This window comes from Oryza glaberrima, chromosome 3 (genome assembly GCF_000147395.1).
Source record: "Oryza glaberrima chromosome 3, OglaRS2, whole genome shotgun sequence".
Taxonomy (NCBI): Eukaryota; Viridiplantae; Streptophyta; class Magnoliopsida; order Poales; family Poaceae; genus Oryza; species Oryza glaberrima.
Window position 1 is genome coordinate 10,269,572 of NC_068328.1, and position 27,987 is coordinate 10,297,558.

General features: G+C 46.2%; 6 protein-coding genes across 9 annotated transcripts; 3 read left to right on the forward strand and 3 right to left on the reverse strand.

Annotated features, from left to right (window-relative positions):
- Positions 1 to 2,505: 2,505 nt before the first annotated feature.
- On the reverse strand, positions 2,506 to 3,579 carry LOC127768098 (uncharacterized). Its single transcript, XM_052293621.1, has one exon. It carries the CDS (start codon positions 3,473 to 3,475, stop codon positions 2,843 to 2,845), a length of 633 nt encoding a protein of 210 aa, XP_052149581.1. The 5' UTR covers positions 3,476 to 3,579; the 3' UTR covers positions 2,506 to 2,842.
- A 7,386-nt stretch (positions 3,580 to 10,965) lies between these two features.
- LOC127767717 (universal stress protein PHOS34-like) lies at positions 10,966 to 12,239 on the reverse strand. 4 transcript variants are annotated; one of them, XM_052293150.1, is made up of 4 exons: positions 11,875 to 12,239; positions 11,675 to 11,781; positions 11,435 to 11,586; positions 10,966 to 11,288 (listed from the first exon to the last, which is right to left on the reverse strand). In XM_052293150.1, the coding sequence occupies exons 1-4, from the start codon at positions 12,083 to 12,085 to the stop codon at positions 11,216 to 11,218; spliced, it is 543 nt and encodes a 180-aa protein (XP_052149110.1). In that variant the 5' UTR covers positions 12,086 to 12,239; the 3' UTR covers positions 10,966 to 11,215. The 4 variants fall into 4 exon arrangements, with proteins under 4 accessions (XP_052149110.1, XP_052149108.1, XP_052149109.1 ...); XM_052293148.1 differs by having other exon boundaries at positions 11,399 to 11,586; XM_052293149.1 differs by having other exon boundaries at positions 11,675 to 11,790.
- A 579-nt stretch (positions 12,240 to 12,818) lies between these two features.
- Positions 12,819 to 19,051, forward strand: LOC127767718 (argininosuccinate lyase, chloroplastic-like). The gene is made up of 7 exons (XM_052293152.1): positions 12,819 to 13,835; positions 15,459 to 15,722; positions 16,391 to 16,507; positions 17,289 to 17,437; positions 17,808 to 18,099; positions 18,174 to 18,338; positions 18,610 to 19,051. Exons 1-7 carry the CDS (start codon positions 12,819 to 12,821, stop codon positions 18,859 to 18,861), a joined length of 2,256 nt encoding a protein of 751 aa, XP_052149112.1. The 3' UTR covers positions 18,862 to 19,051.
- A 752-nt stretch (positions 19,052 to 19,803) lies between these two features.
- LOC127767938 (outer envelope pore protein 16-2, chloroplastic) lies at positions 19,804 to 21,379 on the forward strand. Its single transcript, XM_052293427.1, has 6 exons — positions 19,804 to 20,183; positions 20,312 to 20,363; positions 20,482 to 20,553; positions 20,675 to 20,706; positions 20,830 to 20,863; positions 20,966 to 21,379. The coding sequence occupies exons 1-6, from the start codon at positions 20,046 to 20,048 to the stop codon at positions 21,175 to 21,177; spliced, it is 540 nt and encodes a 179-aa protein (XP_052149387.1). The 5' UTR covers positions 19,804 to 20,045; the 3' UTR covers positions 21,178 to 21,379.
- Positions 21,380 to 22,450: 1,071 nt separating this feature from the next.
- On the forward strand, positions 22,451 to 25,643 carry LOC127768286 (peptide chain release factor PrfB2, chloroplastic). Its single transcript, XM_052293836.1, has 7 exons — positions 22,451 to 22,894; positions 23,118 to 23,330; positions 23,429 to 23,530; positions 23,628 to 23,765; positions 23,980 to 24,284; positions 24,582 to 24,735; positions 25,077 to 25,643. Exons 1-7 carry the CDS (start codon positions 22,451 to 22,453, stop codon positions 25,200 to 25,202), a joined length of 1,482 nt encoding a protein of 493 aa, XP_052149796.1. The 3' UTR covers positions 25,203 to 25,643.
- Positions 25,644 to 25,735: 92 nt separating this feature from the next.
- On the reverse strand, positions 25,736 to 27,488 carry LOC127768287 (probable glycosyltransferase 4). The gene has a single exon (XM_052293837.1). It carries the CDS (start codon positions 27,369 to 27,371, stop codon positions 25,920 to 25,922), a length of 1,452 nt encoding a protein of 483 aa, XP_052149797.1. The 5' UTR covers positions 27,372 to 27,488; the 3' UTR covers positions 25,736 to 25,919.
- Positions 27,489 to 27,987: the final 499 nt, after the last annotated feature.

Below are 27,987 nucleotides of genomic sequence, written 5' to 3' on the forward strand. Positions count from 1 at the left end.
TCCCAGAACGTTGCGTTACAATTCTCACAAATTCGTGTCAGCCGGTGGGCCCTTTGGACGAAACGGCACGGCCACAAGGGAGGAACCGGTCTTTGTGGGAGAAGAAATTTATCTGGTTGTTGTCAACGTACTGGAAGGCAGGTTTTATAAATCAGTGCTGTTATCATGTGGCGTAACTTTTTTAGTTTTTTAAACCACGGTATATCTCACGGTAAGTACGCGGTTTAGCATCAAATTATGGGATGGCAGTAACCGTATTTCAAACGATTTGGGAAACCTGCTGGTAGGTCGACATTATGGTGAAGCATATGTGCTTGATTTACAGTTAAAATTTTTGGTAAGGGCACTTATGTTTAGCCCTTTTTATTTTGCCAAATCTTGGTGAGCAACCAATTAAGAAAAAACCAAACCTAAAATAGAATGTGACATATCTTAGTATAATGAATCTGGATCTAAATTTGTTTTACTAGGGTAGATCATATACTACTTCTGTTTTTTAATAGATGACGCTGTTGACTTTTGTACACATGTTTGATCATTCGTGTTATTAAAAAAATTTACATAATTACAATTTATTTTATTGTAAGTTGTTTTATCACTAAAAATACTTTAAAAAGGATTCATATCTTATGCATTTGCATAAAATTTTTAAATAAGACGAATGATCAAACATGTATCCAAAAGTTAACGGTGTCATCTATTAAAAAACGAAAGGATTATTATTTTATGTGTTTAGTTTTTTTTTTAAGATGGAGGGAGTACTTCTTTCGTCTTAAAATTTAAAGATGAGGTATGATTATGTTGGTAATACTATTGTGTCCTATGCCCAGATTAGCGTTGTAGTGCAGCAGTAGCTTCTTTTTTATCATTTTGTTTTCATTTGTCGGACCTGATTATAATCGCTGATTTGTTCTGATGGCACATGGACGCCGATGATGACCTGGCGCCGTATGAATGTGAGGTAAGTGCTGATGCAAGCGGCAGCAAGTTGTGTCCACTGACATCTTGAACACCCTCGTCCTGGTTCATTGCATCAAATGCGGATGCCACGCGGACGGGCAGTATTTTTGTCATGCAAAAAATGTTTCTTTACAAAATTCCTGCATTCTAAACATGCAGCTAAAATAAAACAATTTGTCGTCAAAACGATTTTTTTTTAAAAAAAGAGTACATGTGATAGAACTCGTAGTATCGTATATTCCCTCCAATCCAGTCATGAAACATTTTTTTTTTCCTTTCGAAACACAATCATGAAACATTATCATCTGCATAGGAGTTTTTTGTTTTTTTTTTTAGAGTAGCATCTGCATAGGAGTATGTCAGAGCTGGTAAGCAGGCCTGGTTGCGAAATTACCGTCGTACGGGCCTCCACGTAGCTCATCACATGGCCCATGTCGAACCAGGGTCCAGGGTGCATGCCTGATGTGACCATGTCGGCAGCTTGAATAGGCGTGGGCCGTTCTCTGTTGCCACAGCTGGATTCCGAGCCCGTGGGCGCCCTTCCGCTCGAAACGAGAAGCGGAGGCCAATTCCGTGGGCACCATGTTTGGCGCTTGCCCAGTGCCCGCTTATCCTATCCTATCATGCATTGCATATTCCATTTATCTAACGTAAAATTAGATGTGATATATTCTAGTACTATAAACAGCCCATTCAGATTCGTAGTATACTATATTACGTTGCATTCAATTATAAGATTGTGTTTAGATTTATGGGTGTAAAGTTTTGACGTGTCACATCGGATATACGAACACACATTTAAAGTATTAAACGTAATCTAATAACAAAACAAATTACAGAATCCGCCTGTAAACCACGAGACAAATTTATTAAGCCTAATTAATTCGTTATTAGCAAATATTTACTGTAGCACCACATTATCAAATCATGGCACAATTAGGCTTAAAAGATTCGTCTCGCAATTTACACGCAAACTATGTAATTAGTTTTTTTTTTAATATTTAATACTCAATGTATGTGCTCAAACGTTCGATGTGAGAAAAAAATTTACCGGTGGATCTAAACACCCGCTAAGTGGAGTATATTTTAGGATAGAGAAAGTATTTGGCTGCAGGCTACAGGCCTACAGCTGTATGCCTCTCCAGTCTCTACTCTACTCGTCGAGACAGTACATTAGACGCAAGCACGACGGCAACGGCCAACAACAATCCAGTGTTCCAAAGCCGTGGCAAAATTCTGCACAACGTTGTGGTTTTGTCCTGTTCGGTCTGTCACTCGGTAGTCGCTAGTCTGTACAATGTACTATCCTGCTCCATCTTTACGTTGTCTTTTATCTTTTTTCTTATTACTGACCATCTCGATTGTTGCGACAGTGTTGCAGTTGTGTTAGGCGTAATTCAGGTGCAAGTACACTTGAACTCCTTAGCGAACGAACCGGGGCATATGCTCTGTATTTCTTTTTTCAGTTTAGTGAAGGTTTTTATCAGGGCTGTACGTTTAATGTAGAGTTAATGGTACCCTTATTTAGACAAGGAGGATATAGAGCTGTGGATAGCAGAAAAGGGGGAAAAGAGAAAGAAGAGAATATGGATACAGAGAGGTTTATCCAGTTCAATTTGAGCTATTTTCAGACGCAGCCTCCAAACACCTACTAATTAAAGTTTGTAATTACAGTGCACATTTCATTTGTGCTATCTCATTACAACATGCCATTATGCGTACATCAGTGCATGCATTTTGACGGACTAGATGATGACAATTGACAAGCATTCAGCAGAGGATCAGCAAGAAAGAAGAAAAAGAGAAGAAAGAGAGATTAGATGACAAGTCAAATTAAGAAGCTTCCTGTTGATCTCGTCGTCGTCGGCGACGAGGTCAGAACTCAGAAGAGCCAATGGGACACCTTCTTCGGCGCTACGCGCTCCTCGATGGTGATCAGGCTCGGCTTCCACCCTCTGCTTGACAGCTCCCTGCTCAGGAACTCCGGCCGGTGCTCCTCGAACCCGTCCGCCGGCGGCGGCCTCGCCGCCGCCGCCGTCTCCTCCCTCCTCTCCGCCTCCGCCGCCGCCGCGTGGTTCTCGGACGCATTGCCGTCGTTGTCAGCCTCCTGGGTCATCTTCTTGGACGACAGCTTCCTCCTCAGCCGGCCCGGCATTGACCGCGACCGCTCGAGCGACCGGGACGCCGTCAGCGCGCGGCGCGCCTCCTCGGCCGACACCTTGCCGCGGGTGGTGGCCGGCAGCAGGACGTACACCCCGCCGGCGCCCAGCACGTGGTCGGCCGGCAGCGGCGCGACCTTGCCCCCTGGAGGAGGAGGAGCCCCAGCTTTCCCCTTGTGCCGCCGCTGCTGCTGCTGCAGGTCGCGCGCGTCGACGACGAAGTGGCGCGGGTGGTCCATCATCAGCTCCGCCACCGACACCGGCTCGCTGAGCGCCCGCACGCTCCCGTCCGCCATCACCACCTTCCCTCCGCCGCTCGCGCCCACCGCCGCGCCCGACGAGATCAGATTGCCCATCCTGGATGACGCAAAGCAAAACCTTCCGCTAATGGCGCGGCGAGGGGCCGGGAAGAGGGGTGGATGGGCAGGAGGGTATTAAAGCGGCGGGTGGTGGTGGGATCGGGAATCGGATGGATCAAGAAACCCAAATATGTTTTCCTAGCGATTTTTCGTGGTCGTCGGGGACGACGAATACTCGGCGACAAAAAAAAAAAAAAAAAAAGTGTCGAGGGGTTTAGTTGTGGCGCGCGCGGTGGAGACGACGAGAAGAAAAATGGCGGGTTCGGTTTGAACCGAACTGCTCCTCCCGTGAGGTCGTTGGCGCGTTGACTCGTCCTTGACGCGTTGCACCGTTCACTAATCACTCGCAAAATTTTGATAATTTAACTCTTTGTAAAAACTAATTTTATAGATGAACTGTGGCTAAAACTTATTTTAAAAATAACTTTTTTTTTCGGCGCCTAGGGGTAAAAATAACGGTCAGAATCAGTAGCATCTCTTCGGAAACGATGCTCGATCAACCGGTAATTGACCATATTTATTATTTAAACTACTTAATATCGACATTAATACGATGCTAAAAGAAATTAGAAAAAACAAAATTTAAAAATAGCCAAAAACGGTACGGTCGAAAACGGTACCCCTTAAACGGAAACAACACCCGGTCGATCGGTAATTTCCGTGACCGTTTTCACCCCTATCAGCGAGAAATCGTATGGCGCTGAACTTAACGTCTCAGCGTCAAATAGCATGGCGCTGAATGCACATTGGCACGCCGACTCAGCCTCCCATCTGTGGTGGCACGGCATTCAGCGCCAGTTGATGTGGCGCTGAGATGTATAAGTTCAGTGCCATATGATTTGGCGCTGAAAAAAATTATCAAATCTGAAATAAGTTTTGGTCACGATTTATTTGTAAAATTAGTTTTTCCAAATGGACAAATCGTCAAAAATTGTGAATCACTCGTGCCGTCTCTTCTCTGAACGCACTGAACTCGCACGGAAAGAACACCTTCTGTAAAATGTCACTGTACGCAGAAACGACGCCCAAATTTACGTTTTTTTGAAAGGTTCGTGACAAAATTGGCACGGTTGCAGCGTGTGCACACTGGGTTTCCGGCCGTAACAGGCGGGGTAACAGCTACAGCTACAGGTTGGGGAAAAAGAGACAGGGAAGTGGCAGGAGAAGGAGATAATTACAAAATTAATGAAAGGGAAAAGAGTGATAGCTATAGCGGGTTAGAAATGGACAGTGTTTAAGAATGGGTTAATTGGTTTGGTTGGCAAAATGGTAGTAGTGAGTTCGGTCGAGCTGGATGCATGCGTACTTTTTGTCTCAGCGCCGACGGTGACGTGCGACCATTTTGTCGTTGGGGCTCCACTCCTCTTCATACAAAATATTGCTTGGAAGATAATCGAAGTATTCCAAAATTTCTCTCCTGTTGGGGTTTTGGATGTTTCAGTTGATGTTTAGCAGTTCGTACAATAATTTTTCAGGCGTGTGTCCTGCATCTGACGAGATCTTCCTGTGCGTGCTCTCACGAAAGCTAGTGCGCCCTGGATTTTTGCATTTGACAAATCAAAAGGAGCAGGTCATAGCTGGGTTCAGCTAATCACGCGTATTTTGTATCATTTCGCGTTCGCGAAAAAAATATTTTGTATCATTTCGTCAAAAAATGAATAGCTGCAATATTTATGATGTTCTGTTTGTTCGTTGTATCGATGAAAACGGTCTTCCTGCACGGTACAGATTTTCAGATCAAATGAATTGTGACCGGACGAAGATACTGTTGAGACCATAAATTGGGCAGAAAGAATTTGGAATTTTGTGGACTACAGCTAAGAAAATGCTAGCCCTACCGTGATGGCGAGTTCAACATATTTGCATCCGATGAAACTGGTACCAAACTGCCATGCTTCTAACTGCAAACTTCATTGCTGCAAAGTACAGTCTTTGCCAACCCTACTTTATGTAAACCTTACTCTGTAATCTGAACTCCCATGTCCTAACAGTCTTTGAATATTACCTGCAATTCATGGAAAACCATGCAAGAGGAGTACATCCATCCAAGTCTTGGCTGCACCTAAACGAATCGTATCCTTGTCAGAAACTAGATGTTGCCAATTATCCTGACGATCATGCTGTCTACTACATTATGAAATCTTTACAGTTTATGATTGCTCAGAAGATACATGGAACAATAATTAGCTCCATCACCATGTCCAAAATGGGAAGGCAACAGTGTTACAATCCATCGGCATCACCTGCCCACAAGAATAACAAAAAGAATGAAGAGAAATCCCACCAAATTTGACAACATTTCTTCCAGAATCTCATGGCTCTGCATGGTCCAGTGAGGGCAAAGAGAGGAAGAATTTTGCGTAGGAGTTGTGCCTGGCCAAATTGCTTCCTTAGTGACTGTCGATGGAATGATAGTTTCGGTTGATTTGGAGAGGGATGTGTACCAAATAACCAAACCGAAGTACGAAGCTTCGTTTTGCCGAGATACATTGTTCTGATCCTATTATAATCTAATCTAATACTACTTGGACCAGCCGGAACTTCTAATCTAATTAAGCACTGCCATTGCCAGTCGAACCAACCTACGGTTTGGTCTGAAGCCTATTAAAGCTCGTTCCTTTTTTAAACTCTCCTGTCTGAAAGGGACAGTTCGCTTATTGCTCAAGCGATACTGTTGTGTTGCATACTTGCATGAATTAGTTGACGGGTCAGATATACATGTAATCATCTAAAAACTCGAAATAAAATTTACTGGCATTATCTTAGAGCAACACGATATTGCGGAGATTCTGGCGTTAGTTGCAACCTAACAACGAAATGATTGGCCAGTGTTTAGGCGTGATCTATTGTTCATATCCAAAGGAGCAATGTTTGCAATACATATGTACATGTCTATGCTCGATTAAGAATCTACTTCTTCCCAAGTTGGCGAAGGCGAAATGAACGTCTGAACTTGAAAAATTCAAACGCGCATGTACAGAGAAGACGTGCAAAGTTCAGCACCGACTGACAACGAACCCACTTAACTCGTAATTAACATCGCCAATTGGATTGACTGGGATTTCTGGCAAGTTGACCTTGGCGGAACAGTCGCCGACAATTAGATCGGAACGATCACCGATGCTGCTGGTTTTGAAATGTCAAACTCAAAGACGCCCGGATGTAGCAGTAAATGCTAATTTCAAACTTCAGAGTTTCGGAGCATAGCAAAATTCGGACTTTAGAACGCCATTACGTCGAAGTAAAAAAAAACACGGAGAATAAATCAAACTTTGCTAGGAACAAGTCAATAATAGGTCATCCAGTCATCGTTACAGCCCAAGTATGAGAGCATTGAGGATGGATCGGCAGCGCAATAACACAACCAGGGCCCAAACCGTTTTGAAGGAGAGCCATTTCACGGTGATGACCGAACGCTACGAACCTGAGGCCTGCAGGCCACGAGTCAAGTTCACAGGAACTTCTTTCTTCAATGAATAAAAGCCCACGACAATAACTCAACAATAGCCAAAGGAATAAGTTCATATGAGGTCCCTTAATTTTACACCGAATCCAATTTTCGTCCTTGAACCCCAAAACCAGATAAAACCGGTCCCCGAATTGTCAAAACCGGTGCAAAAGAGGTCCCTCGGCGGTTTTAGCTGACGTGGCGTCTACGTGGCTAGTTTGACTAGGTCTCCATCCCACGTGGCATTGACGTGGCAATTATATCTCGGAAAAATAATAATAAATGTGGGCCCACATGTCAGCCACACAAAAAAATAATTTAAAAATGGTAGGACCTACATGTAAGCTACACAAATAAATAAATAAATATGGTGGGTCCCACGTGGGCCCCACATGTCATCTCCTTCTCCCCACTCGGCTCTCCCTCTTCTTCCTCGTCAAGCCGCAGCATGCCGACGAAGGTGGAGCTGAACGCGCTCCCGTCGCAGCGCTGGGCCGATTTCGCCGCGGCCGAAGGTGCTTTGCCTGGGTGGCGGTGTCATCATGAGCGTCATGTTGAAGTGTAGAGCGGTGAGCAGGACCGCCCGCCGCTGCCCAAGGTCAGGATGGGACCGGAAGCACGGGAGGAGGGGCGGCGGCGATGTGGTCTGAGATTTGTGCCGAATCAGGAAGCCACGGTGTCGTCATCGTCCTCACCTCCAAGATGTACGCACAGATCGAGACGACCCGACGCCGACGGCAGCGCGCGGTTACGGCGGCGAGGGGAAGAGGAAGGGGCCGCTGCGGGCCTCTACCCACCAACCTTCGAGAGCCCGTCACTCCCACTGGGCTTTCCCACCGACCGCCGCTAGCCTCTCCCACTCGAACGGCCGCTAGTAGCAGGACGCCTCTCCTCTTCAGCGTTCAGCTTGATGACGACAGTAGTACAACACATCACAGCCATGGCCGTAGTAGCTCACGAGCACTCACCAAGTTGTCTCAAAAGAGCTATAGAAAGAAAACAAGCTGCCTTCACATGCCACACAGGAGGCCCAGCCGCCACGCCCGCCGCCACACGCGTCGTCGCCCGCCACCGGCCACGCGCTGTCCGTCGCCCCGCCGCTTGGCAAGGAGGGAGCAAAGAGATGGGGAGAGCCAGAGAGAGGAGGAAGAAGAGGATTGGATTTGGTCATTTGAGAATGACATGTGGGGCCAACGGAGGCGCGCCATATTTTTTTTTTGTAGGTTACATGTGTGACCCACCGTTTTTAATTATTTTTTTGTGTGGCTGACATGTGGGCCTACGATTTTTATTATTTTTCCGAGATATAATTGCCATGTCAATGCCACGTGGGATGGAGACCTAGTCAAACCAGCCACGTAGCCGCCATATCAGCCAAAACCGCCTTCAAAACTGCGGAGGGACCTGTTTTGCACCGGTTTTGATAGTTCGGGTACCGGTTGTATCTGGTTTTGAGGTTCAATGACGAAAATAGGATTCGGTGTAAAATTAAGGTACCTAAAATGAATTTATTCGATAGCCAAACGGCCCCAAACTTACGCTTGGTCGCTTGCAAATTGTAGTAGTAATAAGTTCACAATGGGTCCCTCGTTTTTATTTGACACATTGGGTCCCTCATATTTGACACCGAGGCTGTGTTTAGTTCCCTTCAAACTTTCAAAAATTCTGTCACATTAAATGTTTGGACATATGCATGGAGCATATTAAATGTGGACGAAGAAAACCAATTGCACATTTTGCATGTAAATTGCGAGATGAATCTTTTGAGCCTAATTACAACATGATTTGATAATGTGTTGCTACGGTAAACATTTGCTAATGACGGATTAATTAAGCTTAATAGATTCGTCTCGTAATTTACAGGCGGAATCTGTAATTTATTTTCTATTAGTCTATGTTTAATAATTTAAATGTGTGTCCGTATATTTTAAAAGAAATTTTGAAAAGAACTAAACACGGCCCGAGCGCCGTGAGCGTGGCGGTGACAGCGGAGACCCTCCACCTGGGTCCACCCACCGACTGAAGCGCCCTCACTGTCGTCCCGTCTCCCCGTTCCCCTCTCCAGTCGAGATCCATTGACTGTAGCCACGACGCTGAGCTCCACTGACGGCCGTTGGCGTGCTGCTACTTCGCCACCACCTCCTTCTCTCTTCCCCTAGTCTCCTACAACAGTGAACCAGTGGTTGATTTGGGACTCCAAGCCAAGCTCCCTTCTCGCCTCCCCTTTCACCAACGGCGGCAACTGCTAATTCGATGGAGGCTGCATGGGACCCTGCTGCCGCCGGTGGTTCCCCGACCATAAGCTTTGGAGATGGAGAGAGAGAGAGGAGAGGTTGGTAGTGGTGCACCAGAATAAAATTTATCGGAGGTCCCAAACATACTAATTATTTAATTATTAACTGATTATACTGATTCGCATGGCATAAATCTATTATATTATTAAAGTAATAAAAAGAGAGTCTCCATGTTCGCTCTCATAGCCTAGAAATTCTCACATTAATCGGAGAAAAAGAAAAAAACAGAGTTCATATAAAAATACAATTTAGAAATAGCTGAAATTCGGAATTAAAAAATAAGGAATATTAGAAGAGGAGACTAGAGTCCATATAGAAATACAATTAGGAAATAACTGAAATTCGGAATTAAAAATAAGGAATATTAGAAGTAGAGTATAGAGTCCATATAGCAATTTAAAACTAACTAAAATTCGGAATAAACATAATAAAATTAATAGTAGAGTTTTGAGTCCGTATAAAAATACAATTTACAAATAGCTAAAATTCGAAATTAAGAAAAATATGGGAAGAAGAGTTTAAAGTCAATATAGGAATACAATTTAGAAGTAACTGAAATTCGAAATTAAAAATTAAAGAATATTGAGAGATGAATTTAGAGTTCACACAGAAATACATTTAGAAATAATAAAAATTCACAAATAAAAATAAATAATATTGGAAGAAAAGCCTAGAGTCTATATAGAAATACAATTTACATAAAATTCAGAATTAAAAAAAAGAATATTAAAAGACGAGTCTAGAGTAGATATATGAGAATATATAATTTACAAATAACTAAAATTTGATATTAAAATAATTAATAACTAACACGTATATAAAATACAATATGAATATTACACATTTGTAGTTTCGTAAAGTTATTGCAAAATTTAAAATTATGATGTCATTCTAATATATTTGAACAATATAATGAGAATATATATATATATATATATATGATATTACATGGGAAAATATAATGATGCTAGCCGTGCAATCTGCACGGACCACTATGCTAGTTAACTATAATTGGATAATCTACCCAGGGTCCTAGGACACCTATAAACTACACATAGGTACGCCCCTAGAGGTCGGAGGAAAAAATAGCCCTAATAGCCCCTAACATGTGAGACCTATATGGATCCCGCTCATCACGTTAGCTAAAACACGACACTATATTGCCTGAGATCTCGGGAACACCGGTTATGCTAGTCAAGGGATACGTTATACTCCCTTCGTTTCTGAATATTTGACGCCGTTAATTTTTTAAACATGTTTAAAATTAGCATGTATTTTTTACCGTTTGCCTTATTAAAAAAATTTAAATTCTCTGTTATATATATATATATATATATTTACATGTTTGAATAAAAAGAAAGATTAAACATGCGATTAAACATGTTTATAAAAGTCAACGGCGTTAAATATTTAGAGACGGAGCGAGTATCTGTTAACGTGTTATTGTGATTTCGAGGATGTAATATAAACTTGACAGCAAGTTGAGGACCAAAAATAAACTTTTTCCCAATTTATAATGTCGAGGCCCAAGATAGATAGTGATACACACCGGAAGAAAGAGGAACAAAAGCAACTGCACAAAAGAGGATCGCAGATGAAATTGGTTCAAATATAAGAAACGCTAGTAATTCTCTCTTAGAGATTTGTTTATAAAGGAGTTCTGAATTTCTGCGCAATGGTTAGCGCGAATAGATCAAAGCAAACCCTGGGTATTTGCTAATTATACAGCCAAATTCAGAAATCAGTGCTAAAAGTGGAAGCCGATGACAGAAAAACTTAATTTGCCATCTCCACAGAAAGTAGTTCTTCTATATACAGGTTGCTGGATAACTTCAGAGTTCTGAGTAATCACTCAGCACGTCCTCTTCCGGCAGATTACATGCGAAGCGAACTAAAGTAGACATACAAAGCAGAACACAAGGCAAAAACAAAAAAAAAAAGCCGGACAGAGCACACATGCTGCTGCACAGTTACAAGCATTGGAGTGAGTGGCAGCTACGACTTGACGATGAGAACTGGACAGTTGGCGTTCCTGACGCAGTAATCACTGACACTTCCAAGCAGAGCCCTGCAAAATCAACGAGCATATATAGCGTAATTAAGCTAAACATCATCGTCACCGAGAGCGCGAGCTGATTGAAGCAGATGATATGCAAAGCAGATAAGCTGCGCTCTCACAGCTTCTGAGATTGAAAACGAGATCGTTTCAGTGACCTCTTGAACAGGCCATAGCCATGGCTCCCCATCACCAGCACGTCGGCGCCGAGCTTGTCCGCCATCTGGCAGATGACGTTCCTGGCGTCGCCGACCGCCACCTTCACCTCCACCTTCATCTCATGGCCAGCCTCACCGTCGCCACCGACCTCCTGCAAGCACCAAATCGCCACGCTAAATTCGATCAATGGGTGGTCGAATCCCGAATTGCCTCTCGTGGAGCGTTGGAATGTCACCGACCTTGCCGTAGAGCGTGCAGAGCTTCTGCGCCTTCTCCACCACCGCCTCCGCCACCTCCTTGCTGTACCCGTCAATGGCGGCGGCCACCTCGTCGGAGAACACGTAGCCTACCATAGCTAGTACAGGTCTGTCAAACAACGCCGGCGAAAGAAGGGGGGAAAGGGGAATGTACGAGCGACATGGCGCGCGCACGTACGTACCGGAGGCGTCGAGCACGGAGTAGGTGGGCGGCGGCGGCCGGACGTAGAGCAGGATGATGGTGTCCGGCGGCGCCGCGCCCCCGCCGCCGCCGCGCTTGGCGAAGCTGGCGAGGCACCACTTGAGCGCGTGGACGCTCTCGTCGCCCTCGTCCACGGCCACCAGTATCCGCCGCCCCGTCGCCGCCGTCTCCTCCTCCGTCGCGCGGTCCATCCGTCGCAGCGTAGCACTAACCAACTCCTCTCTTCTCTCTCCTGTCACAAGACTGTGTGCCTCACCGCTCGAACGTTCGGATGGGGACGTGGTAGATTCCACCCGAATTTATGTCCCGCGGGAGCGCGCGGTTTTCCCCCCGGGATCGCGTCTCGCACGCACCGGTTTCGCTGCTGGTGGGGCGCCTGGTTTTTGCGTTCCGCGTGCGCGCGCGCTGGCTCGCCCATGGGTTGGCGGGTGGCGAGTCCGCGACAGGTGGGCCCCACCTTGTCTGCAACAGGATAAGGACGAAAGGCCGGTGCCACGTGGCGCTAACGTGTCTGAATGCTACAACGGATTTTCCGTTTGGATTTTGATGGGCTTCGGTGATTTATTATGGGCTGGAACACCGAAGATTCATCGCGCTGGGCCGGCACGAAATTAACGGGCTAACATGCTTGTATCAGATGCACAAGTCAGCCCATTGAATCCAATGGTTGGGTGGAGTAATTAGTGGAGCTAATCATGTTCGTGCGCCCCGATTAAACGCCACGACCCGCAAACTGCAAACGAGCTCGCCACACAGCGTCCACGACCATGGCTGCCGCCGTGGTAGTGCACCGCACGTAAGCCATGCACCCACGCCGCAACAAAAATACAGCTCCAGCCTACGACGCCACGAACAGATAAAGCACTAGCTGAGACATCTACCGGCTCGAGCTCCGGTTCCCCGGCCGGCATCCTGCGAGCGACCATGTCGACGGTGGCGACGCCTCGCGGCAGGTCGTCCCAGCGCCGGACACGGTGCAAGTGCGCCGGTGGCGGCGGAGGCGACCGCGCCGCGGCGTGCTGCTTCAACCCGCTGAGGTCCCTCTTCCGGTGCCCCGGCCGCGGCCGAGGCCGACGCAGCCGCAGCCGCAGCCGACACACGACGCCGTCGAAGGTCCGTGACGCGTCTGTCGCAGGCGGCGTCGAGCAGCAGAGCGAGGAGCCGTCCTTCTTCGTCTACGCCATGCCGAACCAGGGCGGCGGCGACGGCGTCACCGCCGACCACAGCAAGAAGAAGAAGAAGAAGAAGCACAGCAAACCGCGCCTCCCGTCCATCAGGTCGTGCTTCCGCGGCAAGAAGAACAAGGAGCGGAAGGCCAACGCCGCCGCCGTGGTCGCGCGGCGCCAGGCGCTCACGCCGGCGCCGTCGTTGGTGACGCATCCGCCGCACTCCCCGTCGACGCCCGAGAAGACGCAAGCGGCGACGCCCTCCGCGACACAGCCGCCTTCACCCGCGGTGACCGAGAACGGGCGCACTAATTCTCCGGCGACGCCCAACCGGATAATACCGGCGACGCCGAGGCCGGGCAAGCACTCGACGAGCTCAGCCTCAGCTCCGTCGCCGTTCCCGCCGCAGTGGCAGCAGCCGAAGCAGGTGGAGGGCCTGGAGATCGTCGAGGTGGCCACCGGCGAGCGGCTGTCAGCGCACGACGTCGGGCTCATCGAGATGGTCGGCAGCTCGGCCGACGTCTCCGCGGAGTCGTCGGTGAAGTCGTCGCTGGATTATGCCAACGATCCGCCACAGCAGCTTACGGTGTCGTCGAAACGGAAGCCGGCGGTAGTGAAGGCCACCGAGCCGACAAGGGTGTGGCTTAACGGCAACGCGGTGAAGGGCAAGGCCGGCGAGCGGTTCACCGGGCCTCCGGTGGCGGGAGAGGCTGATGAATTGTGGGCGCACGACATTGCCTGCAGCCGCGTCCACGCTGTCATGCTGGCTGAGACGGTAAGTTATGGATGTTACACCATCCATCAGGCTGTTTACTGGAAAGAGGCTACTTTTTAAAAAAACTTTCCCCAAATTATGGTTTCTACTCTCTTCATTCTGTAATATAAGTCATTTTAATCTTTTATAGTAAAACTTCTTTAGATTTAACAAAGTTTTTTAAAAATCTAGTAATAATAATCTCTACCACGTGAAATTACTTTATTAAATATAAAATTAAATATGTTTTAATACTCGTTTATTTTGGATTAAAAATATTATTATACAATTTTTATGAACTTGATCAAAATTAAAATGATTTAACTAAGAAGAAAAGTCAAAACAAACGGAGGGAGTAATTAATTACGCTTTACAGTCTGAGCTTTTAAATTAGTCCATAGAGTCTTGCACTAGCTCCTTTATGCTTCTTGTGCCTAAAAGCTTCCCCAAATTATGGTACAGTGTAAATATTATACAATCCACATTAGAAAATAACTCTATCCCCGAAAACTATCTCGATCAAGTTGACTCTTCACAAGAACTTCATCTGATTCATATTGAAGACCGGATTGTACAATGGTGTTATATTTCTTCTCCTTAGGGTCCATATCGGACTTCACTGTTGCACTTGCCGTTACAGTGTCCAAATTAATTAGCACTAGCACTAATATACATACACGAGTTAAAAATAGATTTGGGTACCCTAATTATTCCGGGTCTTATTTGGTTGGGCCTTAATTCCGGCCCATCCACATTGCACGGACTCGGACTAAAAGGACCGTCCAAACAAAGTTCTGAGAGGACACACACACTCACCGTAGCCGAAGACCATAGTCCGTCACCAACTACTCCCTCCTCCCCGCCGCGCCGCCGCGCCACAGTCGTGGGCGAAGCGGACACCCTCGGCGACGATACTTATGGCCGCCGCCACCTCCCAATCCTTCCTCTCGCCGGCGCCCAACCCCCTTCTCCGCCCGAGGATCCTCCCCTTCCCCGCCGGCGGGTCCGTGTCCCTCCGCGGCCGCCGCCCCGCCTTCCCGTCCGTCGCCGCGGCGTCCACATCGATGGCGTCCTCGGAGAGCGAGGAGAGGAAGGAGACCAAGCTGTGGGGCGGGCGATTCGAGGAGGGCGTCACCGACGCCGTGGAAGGGTTCACCGAGTCCATCTCCTACGACTGGCAGCTCTACAAGTACGACATCATGGGCAGCAAGGCCCACGCATCCATGCTCGCCGCGCAGGTACTGTGTGCGCGCGCCTCCACCGTGCCCATCTGCTTCGTTGTCTCTGTTGGTGGTGGTGGTAGTGCGATCCACCTAGGTGTTCGGCTAATCATGCCTGCGCTGGAGAGCTGCGGCTAAGCCGTTTTGGGGAGTTTTAGTCTGGGGTTAATCCGCTGCTAATGCGCTCGCCATGTGTTCGATGAAATTGCTAGCTCCACTGTAATGCTTGAGATGTGTCTGCAAGTTTCTAAATCTAACTTTCTTAGTTCTTAGTGTTTCATCAAAGGGTTTAGAGTTTGTCAGTATGTTAATCAGATGCTTGATGAAACACCTGCCTCTAATTCTTTTTTTGCACTTTGTAGATGCTAATTGTACCAATGTGCTGTCGACCTTGATTCACATTGGGGAATCATTTGCAATGCAGGGTTTGATAACGGCTGGCGATAAGGACATCATCTTAGAGGGGCTTGATCAAATAGAGAAGCTGATTCAGGATGGAAAATTTGAGTGGCGGACAGACCGGGAGGATGTCCATATGAATATTGAGGCAGCTCTGATCGAAAAGGTTGGTGAACCAGCCAAGAAACTGCATACTGCTAGGAGCCGCAATGACCAAATTGTGACGGATCTCCGCCTGTGGTGCCGTGATGCTATTGACAAGATTTTGTTCCGCATCAAACAGTTTCAGGTTTGTTTCTGAATTTACTTTGTAGTGACCATAGTTCACTGTTTGTAATTTTTTGCATGTTTGTTGTGCATGGGTTATTTCTTGCTGGTGCAATACTATTCTTTCTGCTTGATCAACACTTGATGAAAATTATCAACACATAGTGAAAATTATGGATTCTTACTGCATGAACCATTTATAAAACTTTTTGGTCATGGTATACCTAAGCAATCATTCAGGTAAACTAGCTAAGTTGAAAGCTTTAAGTGTTGATTCTACTGTAGTGCTGAGTCTGGGGCAATGGTTTCTGAAGAGAACCAGAGCATATGCTTCCTTTCTTTCACTATCTAAAGGCTGGAGCAAGAGACTAGATTGACATATCCTAAGTTTTGCCTCAAGCCTTCAAGGAAATATGGTTGACTTACTATACTAGAAAATTATCTAATAGCCATGCTGCTGGCATCCATACTGAACGACTTCTTAAGCACTTCCAGATGCAAACTTTTTTTTGATTAAGCAGTTCTTGATGTGCAGAAATGCCTCACTATTATGTATAACATGAAATATGGTTGATTATTGCAACTCCATTTTGTAAATATTAACACTGGTTTCTCTCTCTCTCTTTTTTTCTGATAAAAGTCTAAATTGGATGTTTTTCACTTTTCTAACACCACTTTACATTATTTCAGGTGTCTCTTGTTCTGTTAGCTTCAAAATATGTTGACTTAATAGTTCCTGGTTACACTCACCTGCAAAGGGCACAGCCTGTTTTGCTTCCACATCTCCTCTTATCATATGTTGAACAGGTGAATTTTCTTATGCACCCTTCCCTGATACCGTTCATGCCCATTGGGTTTTTTAATGTTAGTTTTCTTGGTGTAATCCAGGGATTGTCAATGCGTGTCAAATGTCAATCCCATGCAGTTTTTTTAGACTTATTTCCTATGATTACATATGTTGGTTATTGTGTTAACAAACCTGAATGGTTGAATCCTCTCTCCACTATGTATGTTAATCAAATAATCTACTTTATCCCAAGTTCTGATCAAAAGATGATTTGGACAATTTATGTGGTGAATCTCTCTCTTTTTTTTTGTGAAATAGAAAAATGATGCCTCTTATGTAGATAAAATGAACATTTTGTGCCAAAACATTCAACTCCTTAATTTATGTGGTGAATCTCTCTCTCTCTCTCTTTGTCCGTTCCACCAATGCCAGTACAATGCCAAAATTTACATGATTTTCAGGCTTGCCTCTACTCGCCAATGCTGATATATCAACGGTCTATATACTGTTCACAAAAAAGTTATTAAATCTGGAATATAAAGAAACTGCAGTACATATTTGTGTTACTTAAGCTACAATCTCCTTTGTTTAATAAACTTCAGCAACTCCAGCTTTATTTGTTGAATTAGCTGGCATATCATGCCAGTATGACACAGAATGAGTAGCCTATAGACAAGTACTTCCTGTATTCCCTGTGCGGGGATATAATAGTGCTTCAAACACTACATGATCTGATAAAGCTTACTTCTTTGAGAACAAGCCATCAATGAACTTGACCGCTTATTTATGTACTTTGCACAGTTGGAGCGTGATGCTGGACGGCTGGTCAACTGCAGGGAACGGTTGAATTTCTGTCCTCTTGGTGCTTGTGCTTTGGCTGGTACTGGACTTCCTATCGATAGGTTCAAAACTGCTAAAGATTTGAAGTTTACAGCTCCAATGAAGAACAGGTAAATTCCCCAGTTTGTTTTAGTACTGTGAACTTTAAAAAGTTTCAGTCACATTGCATGATTTCTATGGTATTTTAGTAGTTTGACCTATATCACCTATGTCAAAGTTAACACACAGCAAATACTTGCTCTTCATCTCTGCTCAAATAAGTAATCTCTGCTCAAATAAGTATGTCTTCTCACATAGCACATGTGTAGATGAATTACCTATTTTCTCCGCTGGAATCTCCCCTGTGATTTGTCATGTATGCTATGCCTTTGTAAAGCAAACTCTGAAACATAATTTTTGGCTTTCCTCTTTGTTGGTTACCTCACTTTTGACATATGATAAGCCCTTCCTCACTTAATCTGGAAACTTTTCCTTGTACAGTATTGATGCAGTATCAGACCGCGACTTTGTATTGGAATTTCTTGCTGCCAATTCAATTGCTGCTGTTCATCTTTCACGAATTGGTGAAGAGTGGGTCTTATGGGCATCAGAGGAGTTTGGATTCCTCACACCAAGTGACTCTGTTTCAACTGGAAGCAGCATTATGCCACAGAAGAAAAATCCAGATCCAATGGAGCTTGTTCGTGGCAAATCTGCACGTGTTTTTGGAGATCTCATGACTGTCCTCACCCTTTGTAAAGGACTTCCGCAGGCCTACAACCGTGATTTACAGGTGATTATCCTTCGTACAAGTTATTCATGCTGATGTTATGTCATTGCATGCTCTCAATATTTCGTTTTGAGCAGGAAGACAAGGAACCCTTGTTTGACAGCGTGAAGGCTGTATTAGGAATGCTTGAAGTATGTACCGAGTTTGCTCAAAATATCTCCTTCAACTCAAAAAGAATACAAAGTTCGCTGCCTGCTGGCTATTTGGATGCAACAACACTAGCAGATTATCTTGTGAAGAAGGTAAGCTTCTCCCATAGCTTGTAAAGTTCATTTACAACCCAAACTATCTGAAAGTCTATAAATCAACTCTGAACTACATCAAAACCTATTTTTGTAACCTCAGTAAAAAAAATTTATTGTTCGTTCAAAACACACACACACACACACACACACACACACACTCACACACACACTAGGGCTCACCGCTCACGTTCTCCTTAATCTTATAATAGGTGCTATGCTGTTGTACTACAATCAGATTATTTATTCTAGTTTATTATTTGCTTTTCAGGGCGTGCCGTTCAGAACCTCGCACGAGATAGTTGGAAGGTCTGTAGCTCTATGCGTCTCGAAGAACTGTCAGCTCGCCGAACTTGGACTAGACGACCTGAAATCTGTTCACCCCGTTTTTGAGGGCGATGTGTACGAGTATCTGGGAGTGGAGAACGCCGTAAACAAGTTCATATCTTACGGCTCTACAGGCTCGGAGCAAGTAAAAAAACAGCTCGAGGATTGGCGCACTCAGCTTGGCATTAGTTCATAAATGGTCGAGAAGACCTCGAAAATCCGATTATTGTGGTTCCAGTTTTTGAAAGTGGGTCGGAGTGTCGTGAACTTCTTTTATGGACGACAGTTCGCTGTTGCTTTAATTTCAGAACGATCGATGCACTTGTATTGGGAACCATTGTTCTGCTGAAGTATTGATCTGAATAAAAGATGTGCTTCGTTGTCAATACTCCATTTTTCAAGAGACATTTTTTCCTTTTTTTCAGGGCGTGACATGCCGGCACTCTGGCACCTGGACAATATGTAGGCATTGCTCGAAGGCCACTGCGCTGCGCACATGCCCTCTTCTGTCCTAACACTTCAAAACGTGCTTTGGTACCTTTCAATGAAAAGAAAAGAAAATATGACCACTTTGATCAAGCATTTTTTAGTAAAATTTTTGTACCTTTCAAATCAATATTTAAATCAAGCACTTTTAAAGAAAAGAAAAGAAAAGAAAAGAAAAGAAGCGAAAAAGAATTGTGCTTTGGTACCTTTCAAATTAGGGTTTGTTTAGATTGGTACCATTTAAAATCATATTATTTTGTTAGTAAAATTAACAAATATGTCGATACATTTGGTTTGTTATTAAATATTTGTAATGCATAATGAATTGTATTAATAACAAATTAGTCTATTCTATTAAAATTTGATAATGTTACCAACTTATCAATATTGTGATATTACTAAAATTTGATATTTTAGTGGTAATCTGAACGGGTCCTCGTCTCCATATCATGTTCTAGATTTCCACCCGACTACGAGTAGTACAGTAGTACTGGAGTAGTATTGCGTTCTGATGCGAGTACTACGAAGAAAAATTGGCCAGCACAGCACAGGCACAGAGGCGGATATACCGCAGATTCCATGGAACACGGAGGCGCTCGCGCACGTTCCAGAAGAGCGCCACGAGTAGAGCCTCTCCCCGCAACGTGTCCGGCCCGCCGGTGTACGTGTCATGTCCTCTTCTCCCCAGGACGCCACCAGTAGGATCGGGTTCGCGTCGCCGCTTGCTGATGATCTGTTCCACGGTGACCACGACTCGCTCAGTTTATGTATACGCACGCGGCTCGCTTGCTGTAGTGTAAGCAGTGGCATTGCAAATCTGTCACCGAAGCTGTCAATAGCTAGAGAGAGAGAGAGAGAGAGAGAGAGCAGGGTGCGGCGCCGGAGCGGAGGAAGATGAGCGGGAGCAGCAACAGCAGCCTGGAGACGCGCACGTTCCTGGACGAGGTGCGCGGCCTGGAGAAGAACTGGATGGTCGACCTCGGCCACCCGCTCCTCAACCGCGTCGCCGAGAGCTTCGTCAAGGCCGCCGGCGTATGCCCTCCATCTCACTCACCTTTTTGCCTCCCCTTCTGTTTCTCTCGCTTTCTCCAGTTCACTTCACCTCTGCACCGCCGCGATGCTACTGTCTTTAACTTTGCTTGCTTCGATCTCCCACGCAGATCGGCGCAGTCCAGGCGGTCGCGCGGGAGTCTTACTTCATGGCCATGGAAGGCACGTAACTAGCAAACCAAACGGGGCTTCAGTTCATCCTCGTTTTACCAAGTTTTTTTTTTATTGTTTTTTCTTTCTGATGATGATCAACTTAGTTGCTTAGTTGCTGCTGCTACAGGGGAGGGTGGGGGCACGGGAGCCGTGTCCGACTCCACCGGCGCCAGGAAGCGATCGTTCCCGGATCTCAACGGTAGCAACTGTGTGATATGCTTATGGAAATCGTTTGATGATGAATCTTGATCAGTTACTAGTAGTATGACCATGACAACATGGATGCCACTGATTTTTGTTCTGATAAATTGCGCATGCAGGAGGGAACAGCAGCAAGTCAGCTGAGGCTATGGTAAGCCAAGTGCAAATACCTTTTTGCCTTTTTGGTGTCTTGGACAACGCCACACCGTGAATCTGTGAATGGTCGTTTCTGATTCCTGTATGGTGAACCTTCTTTTTTCTGCTTTCTCGACAGGTGAAAAGCGTGAGCAAAGAGTCTCTCCAGTGGGGTAAGCATCCCTCCCTCTCTCGAGCTGAATTTACTGACGAATTTGCTATGCTTACGGCTGATTAATTCTGCTTGATTCGATTTATTTGTTTCCGCGTGTCAGGGCTCGCGGCCGGGTTGCACTCGGGGCTGACCTACGGCCTGACGGAGGCGCGCGGGACGCACGACTGGAAGAACAGCGTGGTGGCGGGCGCCCTCACCGGCGCGGCCGTCGCGCTCACCTCGGACCGCGCGTCGCACGAGCGGGTGGTGCAGTGCGCCATCGCCGGCGCCGCGCTGTCCACGGCCGCCAACGTGCTCTCCGGCATATTCTGAGCCGCTCAGCCGGCAAATTAGCTGTCCGGAGTTTTAACTACCTGCATCTTAACTTCTCAAGTCTGCCATTGTTATGCTAGCTGTTGGAGCTTGGAAGTCTTCAGTGTAGCACTCGTTGTAATTGGCATCTTGTATGCTTGATTTCCTGTGCTATCACGGGGTACAAATAAATCGAAAAATCATGTCGAACCTGTTCTAATGAGTACTGACTAGCCTTCTGCTTTGTTGCTGCAATGCTGCACTAATTGCACTCCCATCTAAAATTTATCGAATTTTGGAACGATGTGCGTGTGCAAACTTATGTTGATGCCGATAGCGATGGTTGACGACTTGATATCTGCAAGCAGGGTTGCTGGGTGTGCTTGCTTCACATGCAAATCTACGCACTGAACAGGATGAAATGAATGGTTGTCTTCAGCGTTCGAAAAAAAGGAAATGGTTGTCTTCAGATTCGATGCGTATGTGCTGAATGTCTATTCGAGCTTCGGACGTGTTCTTGAGGGCTGCACAGTCGGCACAGCGCGACGAGACTGACGAATGACGACGCAAGCACAACATGAGTCGGATCAGTGATTTAATTCTGCTCACAAATGCAAGCGGCCGAGATGAAGGGCAAGCGGCCGAGATGAAGGGCCAGTTCACTTTGACGATGCTGTTTTCAACCATATCATTTTTTTTAAACCATATCATTTTTTTTAAGCAAAGTTATAAAAAAATACCAACCATTTTTTAGCAAAGTTATAAAAAAGAAATGTATGCGTTTAGTTTGTTTTCAACCATATCATTTTTTTAAGCAAAGTTATAAAAAAATACCAACCATTTTTTAGCAAAGTTATAAAAAAGAAATGTATGCGTTTAGTTTGTTGGTAATACCAATTGTTTAGTTTGTTGGTAATACCAATTTGCTTAAAAAAATACCAACCATTTTTTAGCAAAGTTATAAAAATGAAATATATGCGTTTAGTTTGTTTTCAACCATATCATTTTTTTAAGCAAAGTTATAAAAAAATACCAACCACTTTTTAGCAAAGTTATAAAAAAGAAATGTATGCGTTTAGTTTGTTGGTAATACCAATTGTTTAGTTTATTGATAATACCAAAAATTGGTATGATTTATTTTAGCTACGGTCTAAACCGACCCGAACTATTAAAAACATTTTTGCTAAAATCGTGAAAAATAACAGCAGAAAACTGGCTTTGACGATGGTCTCAAAAGGCGTAAACTCTGTCCTACCTGGAGAAACCGCCTTCCTTTTTGCAAAACGTAAACTTAATGTGCCGCCTCCGACTCTCTTCTCTTCTTTGCCCTTGCGCCGCCTTCTCCGCGGCATCGTCGGAGCCGACGCGAATGGCTTCCCGCCTCCTAACCAGATCAACCGCCGCGCGCCTCCTCTCCCACCTCCGCTCCTCCGGGGCCCTGAGCCCTACCCACCACCACCACCACCACCTCGATCATGGCGCCGCCTTGGCCTCCCTCCTGGGACTCGGCCGCGGTGGCCTCCCTGCGGCGGCCGGACCATGGTCCCCTCGAGACCCGCCGACGCGGTGGTTCTCTTCCCCGGCTACGGTGGCGGAGGCACCGATGACCGCGGACGGGCTCACGGTGGACTCGATCGCGGGGAAGGGGTGGACGATCCTCCCCGAGGCCGAGAGCGACTGGCGCAGCCACGCCGCCGCCGTCGCGCAGTCCGTCAAGCTCATCAAGAAGCGGCTCAAGGTACAATCTTTGTGAGGTACTTTGTACTTCTCATATTCCCCAAGCGAAATTGGTGATGTTCCTGGCGTTGTTGGGCCCGTGGTATGCATCTGAGTGCCTTGTTCCTCTTGGGCATATCAACGAACACCTGGTGTGCGTTGTGTGGCACATGTCATTATGTGCTAGTATGTATTTGTGCGCCCGTTCCATTATGCTGTTAATTAATTTATTCCGATTTTCTTAGTGGGGATGGATACTTGAGAGATCAAGGCAGTTGTCTGTGGTGTTGGAGAGGCCGGACCTCTGGGATGATCCAGTTTTCGCTGGGAAGGTTAGCCGTGAACATGGTGAGCTCATGGGCAAGATTAAATCAGTGAACCAATTCGAGCAGGAGTTGATGGAGCACATTGACATGTTGAGGCTTGCAAGAGAAGAGGACGATAATGAACTTGAGACGGTGAGTGCAGTGCTTCCTTGCACTACGTCACATAAAGTTACAACTTCAAGGTGCAAATCAGCTATTTGTTTTTATCTGATAATCAACATTCTGTGCAGGAAACCATGAGGGCATTAGCCGAAATGAGAAGAAGTGCAAAGGAGAAAGAACTGAATGCATTGCTTTCTGGAGATAATGACTCTTGCTCTTGCTTCATTGAGGTATATTGTGTATCATTTTCAGAATTATCCTCTAAAGCTATTGCTCCTCCATGCATTTTTGGTGAGTGATTCCTCATGATGTTGATGCCATGACCAGGTTCAGGCAGGAGCTGGAGGTACTGAGAGCATGGATTGGGCTGCAATGGTTATGAACATGTACAGCTCATGGGCCCAACGACGAGGATACACAGTCAGTATTATAGAAGAAATGCCTGGTGAAATAGCAGGAATCAAGGTTTACATTCCTTCTCATCAACTCCCGTTACTGAATTTGCTACTGCTTCATTCAGAAGTAGTTTCAGTTACATCTTTGGCTGGAAGTGATGATCAAACCAGTAAAATATCTGATCTTAACATAAGATCCTATCTTTCCTACAGTCAATTACTTTTAATTTGAGAAACCTTTTAGCAAAAATGTAGATTTTATACTGAAAATCTGCTATTCCTAGAGGGCAACTATCAAAGTGGATGGTGAATATGCATTTGGATATGCTAAAGCCGAAGTAGGTGTTCATAGATTGGTACGGATTTCTCCATTTGACAGTGGAAAGAGGCGGCACACTTCCTTCGCTGCTGTGGCTGTTGTACCTATTCTTGGTGATGGTTCTACCCGATACCAGATAAAAGATTCAGATCTTCGGATAGAGCGTTTCCGCTCTGGTGGTCCTGGTGGCCAACATGCCAACTGCACAGAAAGTGCTGTTAGAATTGTGCACGTTCCAACTGGTATAACTGCAACTTGTCAAAATGAAAGGTATTTTTTATGCTTTCTCCTGTTTTCCATTATTATTGAAACACTCCAGCATTCCCGTAATGAAATCATTGTACTAGTCTCGAATATAATATAGCATACTTTTAGTTCCATGTTAGCTGATGGGCAATTTGGACTTCTATGAACTTAGTGATGTCTCTAGAATCATATTGTGTCTTTCTTTCTACTTTTGAAAGGATCCATAATCTTGATTGTTGATATAACATAAATGATATTTGGTTATATCTGCGTATGCGTGGCTAGAAAAAAAATGTTTCTGATTCATTCTAAAAAGTGCAGATCACAGCATATGAATAAGGCATCAGCAATGGCAGTGCTCCAGTCTCGGCTGGACCAGCTTGAGATTGCCCGCCAAGCACAGATGAATGCAGACCACACGCAATCACTCTCTGAAATCAGCTGGGGAAACCAAATAAGATCTTATGTACTCCATGTAAGTCTTTTTTTTTTTATCATATGACTAAGATTTTGCTAGCTAGGTTTCGGAGGATAAAGTTTCAACTTAAGTATTGCGTTATCCATGGTCTCAATATTTCCTCAACATTAGGCATTAGTTCATGGGATTCATCAGTTGTTTACATCTGCTGTTATTTGAAAATCAAGAAAGAAGCTGCGAACTGCTAACCGTCAACGTACTGCTATCCATGAAAGTAGCTAGATTACGGGATATGAGAAGTGTCTTTGAATGTAAACAACATAAGTTCGTGATGTATTTTTGCCAGGATATTTTTAGAATTACTTCTGACATATAGCTGATGTTTTGCCTTTATGCAGCCATATCGCATGGTCAAAGATCTCCGGACAAACTACGAAGTATCCGACCCTGATTCAGTCCTCAATGGGGACCTAGATGATTTCATCTTGAACTTTTTGTCAACGTCACTGGATGAAGCTGATTGAAGTGCCTGTGCCTGAAGTCCCTGAAGACAAACCATGCTTAAATTTAGCCTCAGCCTCAATGATCAATCATTCGATCCACTGAGATACAGTCCAAGAGATGGTAAGAGGAGCAGCTTCATTCTTTCCAATACTGACAAATATGACATCTCAAATGGTGAAAGACCAAGGTGTGCAACAATTTTTCAAGTGCAAATATCAGAGCTAGAACGAGCTTATATTAGCTTTCTAGTTAGAAAAATGGAAATATAATGAACTTTTGTTTCATTGTTAGCCCATAGTTCCTTTTTGTATTACTGGTGCTGGTGCTATTTGTGAATGGCAATAGTAGTCTCCTAAATATAGTCGTTTCTAGTTTCTACTCAATCCAGCTGTCATACATAAATTGTTTCTTTTTGTATTCCACTGGCATGAATCAACTATGGTGCAATCTTTTCCTTGCATAGATGCAGAATAATTTCGATGCTTTGCCAATAGTAACAACAATCAGGAATGACGTTTCCCCAACAAAACATTGCTCGCAATTTTTTTTAATAAGTTAAGTAACCGGAATTAGCTCGTACATAAAGTGAGAATTTTTTTGGGTGTAAAAACAACACATTAAATATCTCCGGTCCTCGTTCATACATCAATATTCAAGAAATATCTCCAAACGAAAATACAACCTAATCAAAGTATCATATCTCCATAATTACACGGTTTTCGATATGATCTTCGTCATTACATGGGCCTGGCTGCTCTGGATGTCTTCTTTTTGCGGGCTTTGAATGTTGGGTGCAGTAGGCGGCCGAGCTCCTGGTTGTCGGCGTCCAGCGGCCGGCCGGTGTCGTTCCTGACGCGGCGCACGGCCATGGTGTCGAGCGACTCGTGCGCGAACCCGTACAGCTCCAGTATCTGGTCGTCGGCGAAGTTGAAGGCCCGGTCCATGCCTCGCCGGCAGCGCTCCCCGTCGTAGCTCGCGTCGTCCCCGCCGCACGGCTTGCAGCCGACGAAGTGCGTGATCAGCGGCCACCGGTCGTCGCCGAGCCCCGGGCGGCGCCACTGCCGCCGCATCTCCTCGTACCTGTCGACGATGTCCGCCCAGAAGCCGTGCAGGTTGTACGAGTTCTCGAGGAACACCTTGGCGCCCCACCGGTGGCGCTGCGTCACGAGGAGGAAGACGAGCGCCGACTGGTCGTCGGCCTCGTACGGCGGCCGGTTGGTGAGCGTCTCGGCGAAGATCTTGCCGTACATGTCGCGGACGGGGCCCGGCGGCCCCATGGGCGCCCAGGCGTCGAGCAGGTCGAGCGACCACTGGCAGTTGCGGATGATGAAGCTGCCGGCGTTGAGGCCGAGCCACGTCTTGGCGCCGTACACGGCGCCGTCCCATCCGTGGATGACGAGGTTGTGGCGCCTGTACCTGCCCCACGGCGGCTCGAACAGCATGTCGGTGAACACCACGTCGGAGTCCACCCACCAGAGCAGCTCCGTCTCCGGGTGCGCCAGCATCAGCGCGCGCAGCAGCGGCAGCTTCGTCCAGAACCCGGACATCTCGGCGTCGAGCACCGTGTTGCTGTAGAAGATGTCGAAGCCGTGGACGCGGCAGTAGTCCACCTTGTTCTTGAGCGCGCGGAGGAGCAGGTGGTCGCCCTCGGGGTCCTTGCACCGCCGCGGCGCCGACCCGGTCACCATCAGCACCCGCGGCCGGCCCCGCCCCACCGACGCCGGGAACTCCGTGTGATCGCGCAGCCACTCCGCTCTGCGCGCGTCGTAGCCCGTCACGGCCGGGCCGAGCGTGTACGGGCTGTCCGTCAGCTGCCGCAGCCGCCGGAGCGACCGTTGCGTGTCGCTGTGATCATCGACCACAGGCAGAGCTGGCGGAGGTGGTGATGATGGCGGAGGCGGTGGAGGCGGAAACGACAACGGTGGCGGCGACGACGACGGTGGTGAAGGTGGTGGCGGCGACGTGTCCGCTGCCACCGCGGTGATCGTCGGAGCGTCACGGCGAGCGTACTCGATGCGGATGCGGGGGAGCGGCACGTCGCCGGACGTGAAGAAGAAGATGGTGCACGGGGCGAGGAGCAGCAGCACGATCGGGAACACCGGGAAGCTGAGCAGCAGCCGCTGGTGACGCGCTCGGCGGCCGACGTCGGCCGCCGCCTCGCCACCGTGGCGGTCCTGCAACTTCGACATGATCCCGCCTCAGCCACACACTCGAGTCAGCAGCTGCAGGTAACACGTTCGCATCAAGCACACTCACCACGCGAACTCCTAATTTAACACGCTTGATGATGATTTGGGGTTAGGAAGTTTCGCTGTTTCGTCGTATTAATTGTAAATACGTATACGCGCGCCGGCGGGGCTTGGTAGGGTTCGTGAATGTGACGCCAAAACGGAGCAATACAACTTGGAAGGAATATATTGGCTGGCACGCTAATTCTAGATGGTTAAGCATGTGTGGAACCAGTGGTTACACCGGAATGCATGTGGAGTTGTGAACTGTGCGTTTAAGATAGCCACAATCGAATTGATTCGCCAACTAGCAGAACGGGCGATGAGAGCATTAGGCTGGCTACGTTATAACGCCGTCAAAATTCTCTCCACTTATATAATATATAACTAGAAAAATTAGTGCGGCTGTTGGCGCGCTGTCTTTTTAGCCCGTATAAAGAGCATTGAATTTTATATATTTTCTTATAATAACTTATTAATTTCCCATTTACTTTTTGCAAACATTATATATTTGAAAGAACCATTTAGTGGGAGTATCGTCTGATAATTGACATGTAGGTTTAATTTATAACAAAGT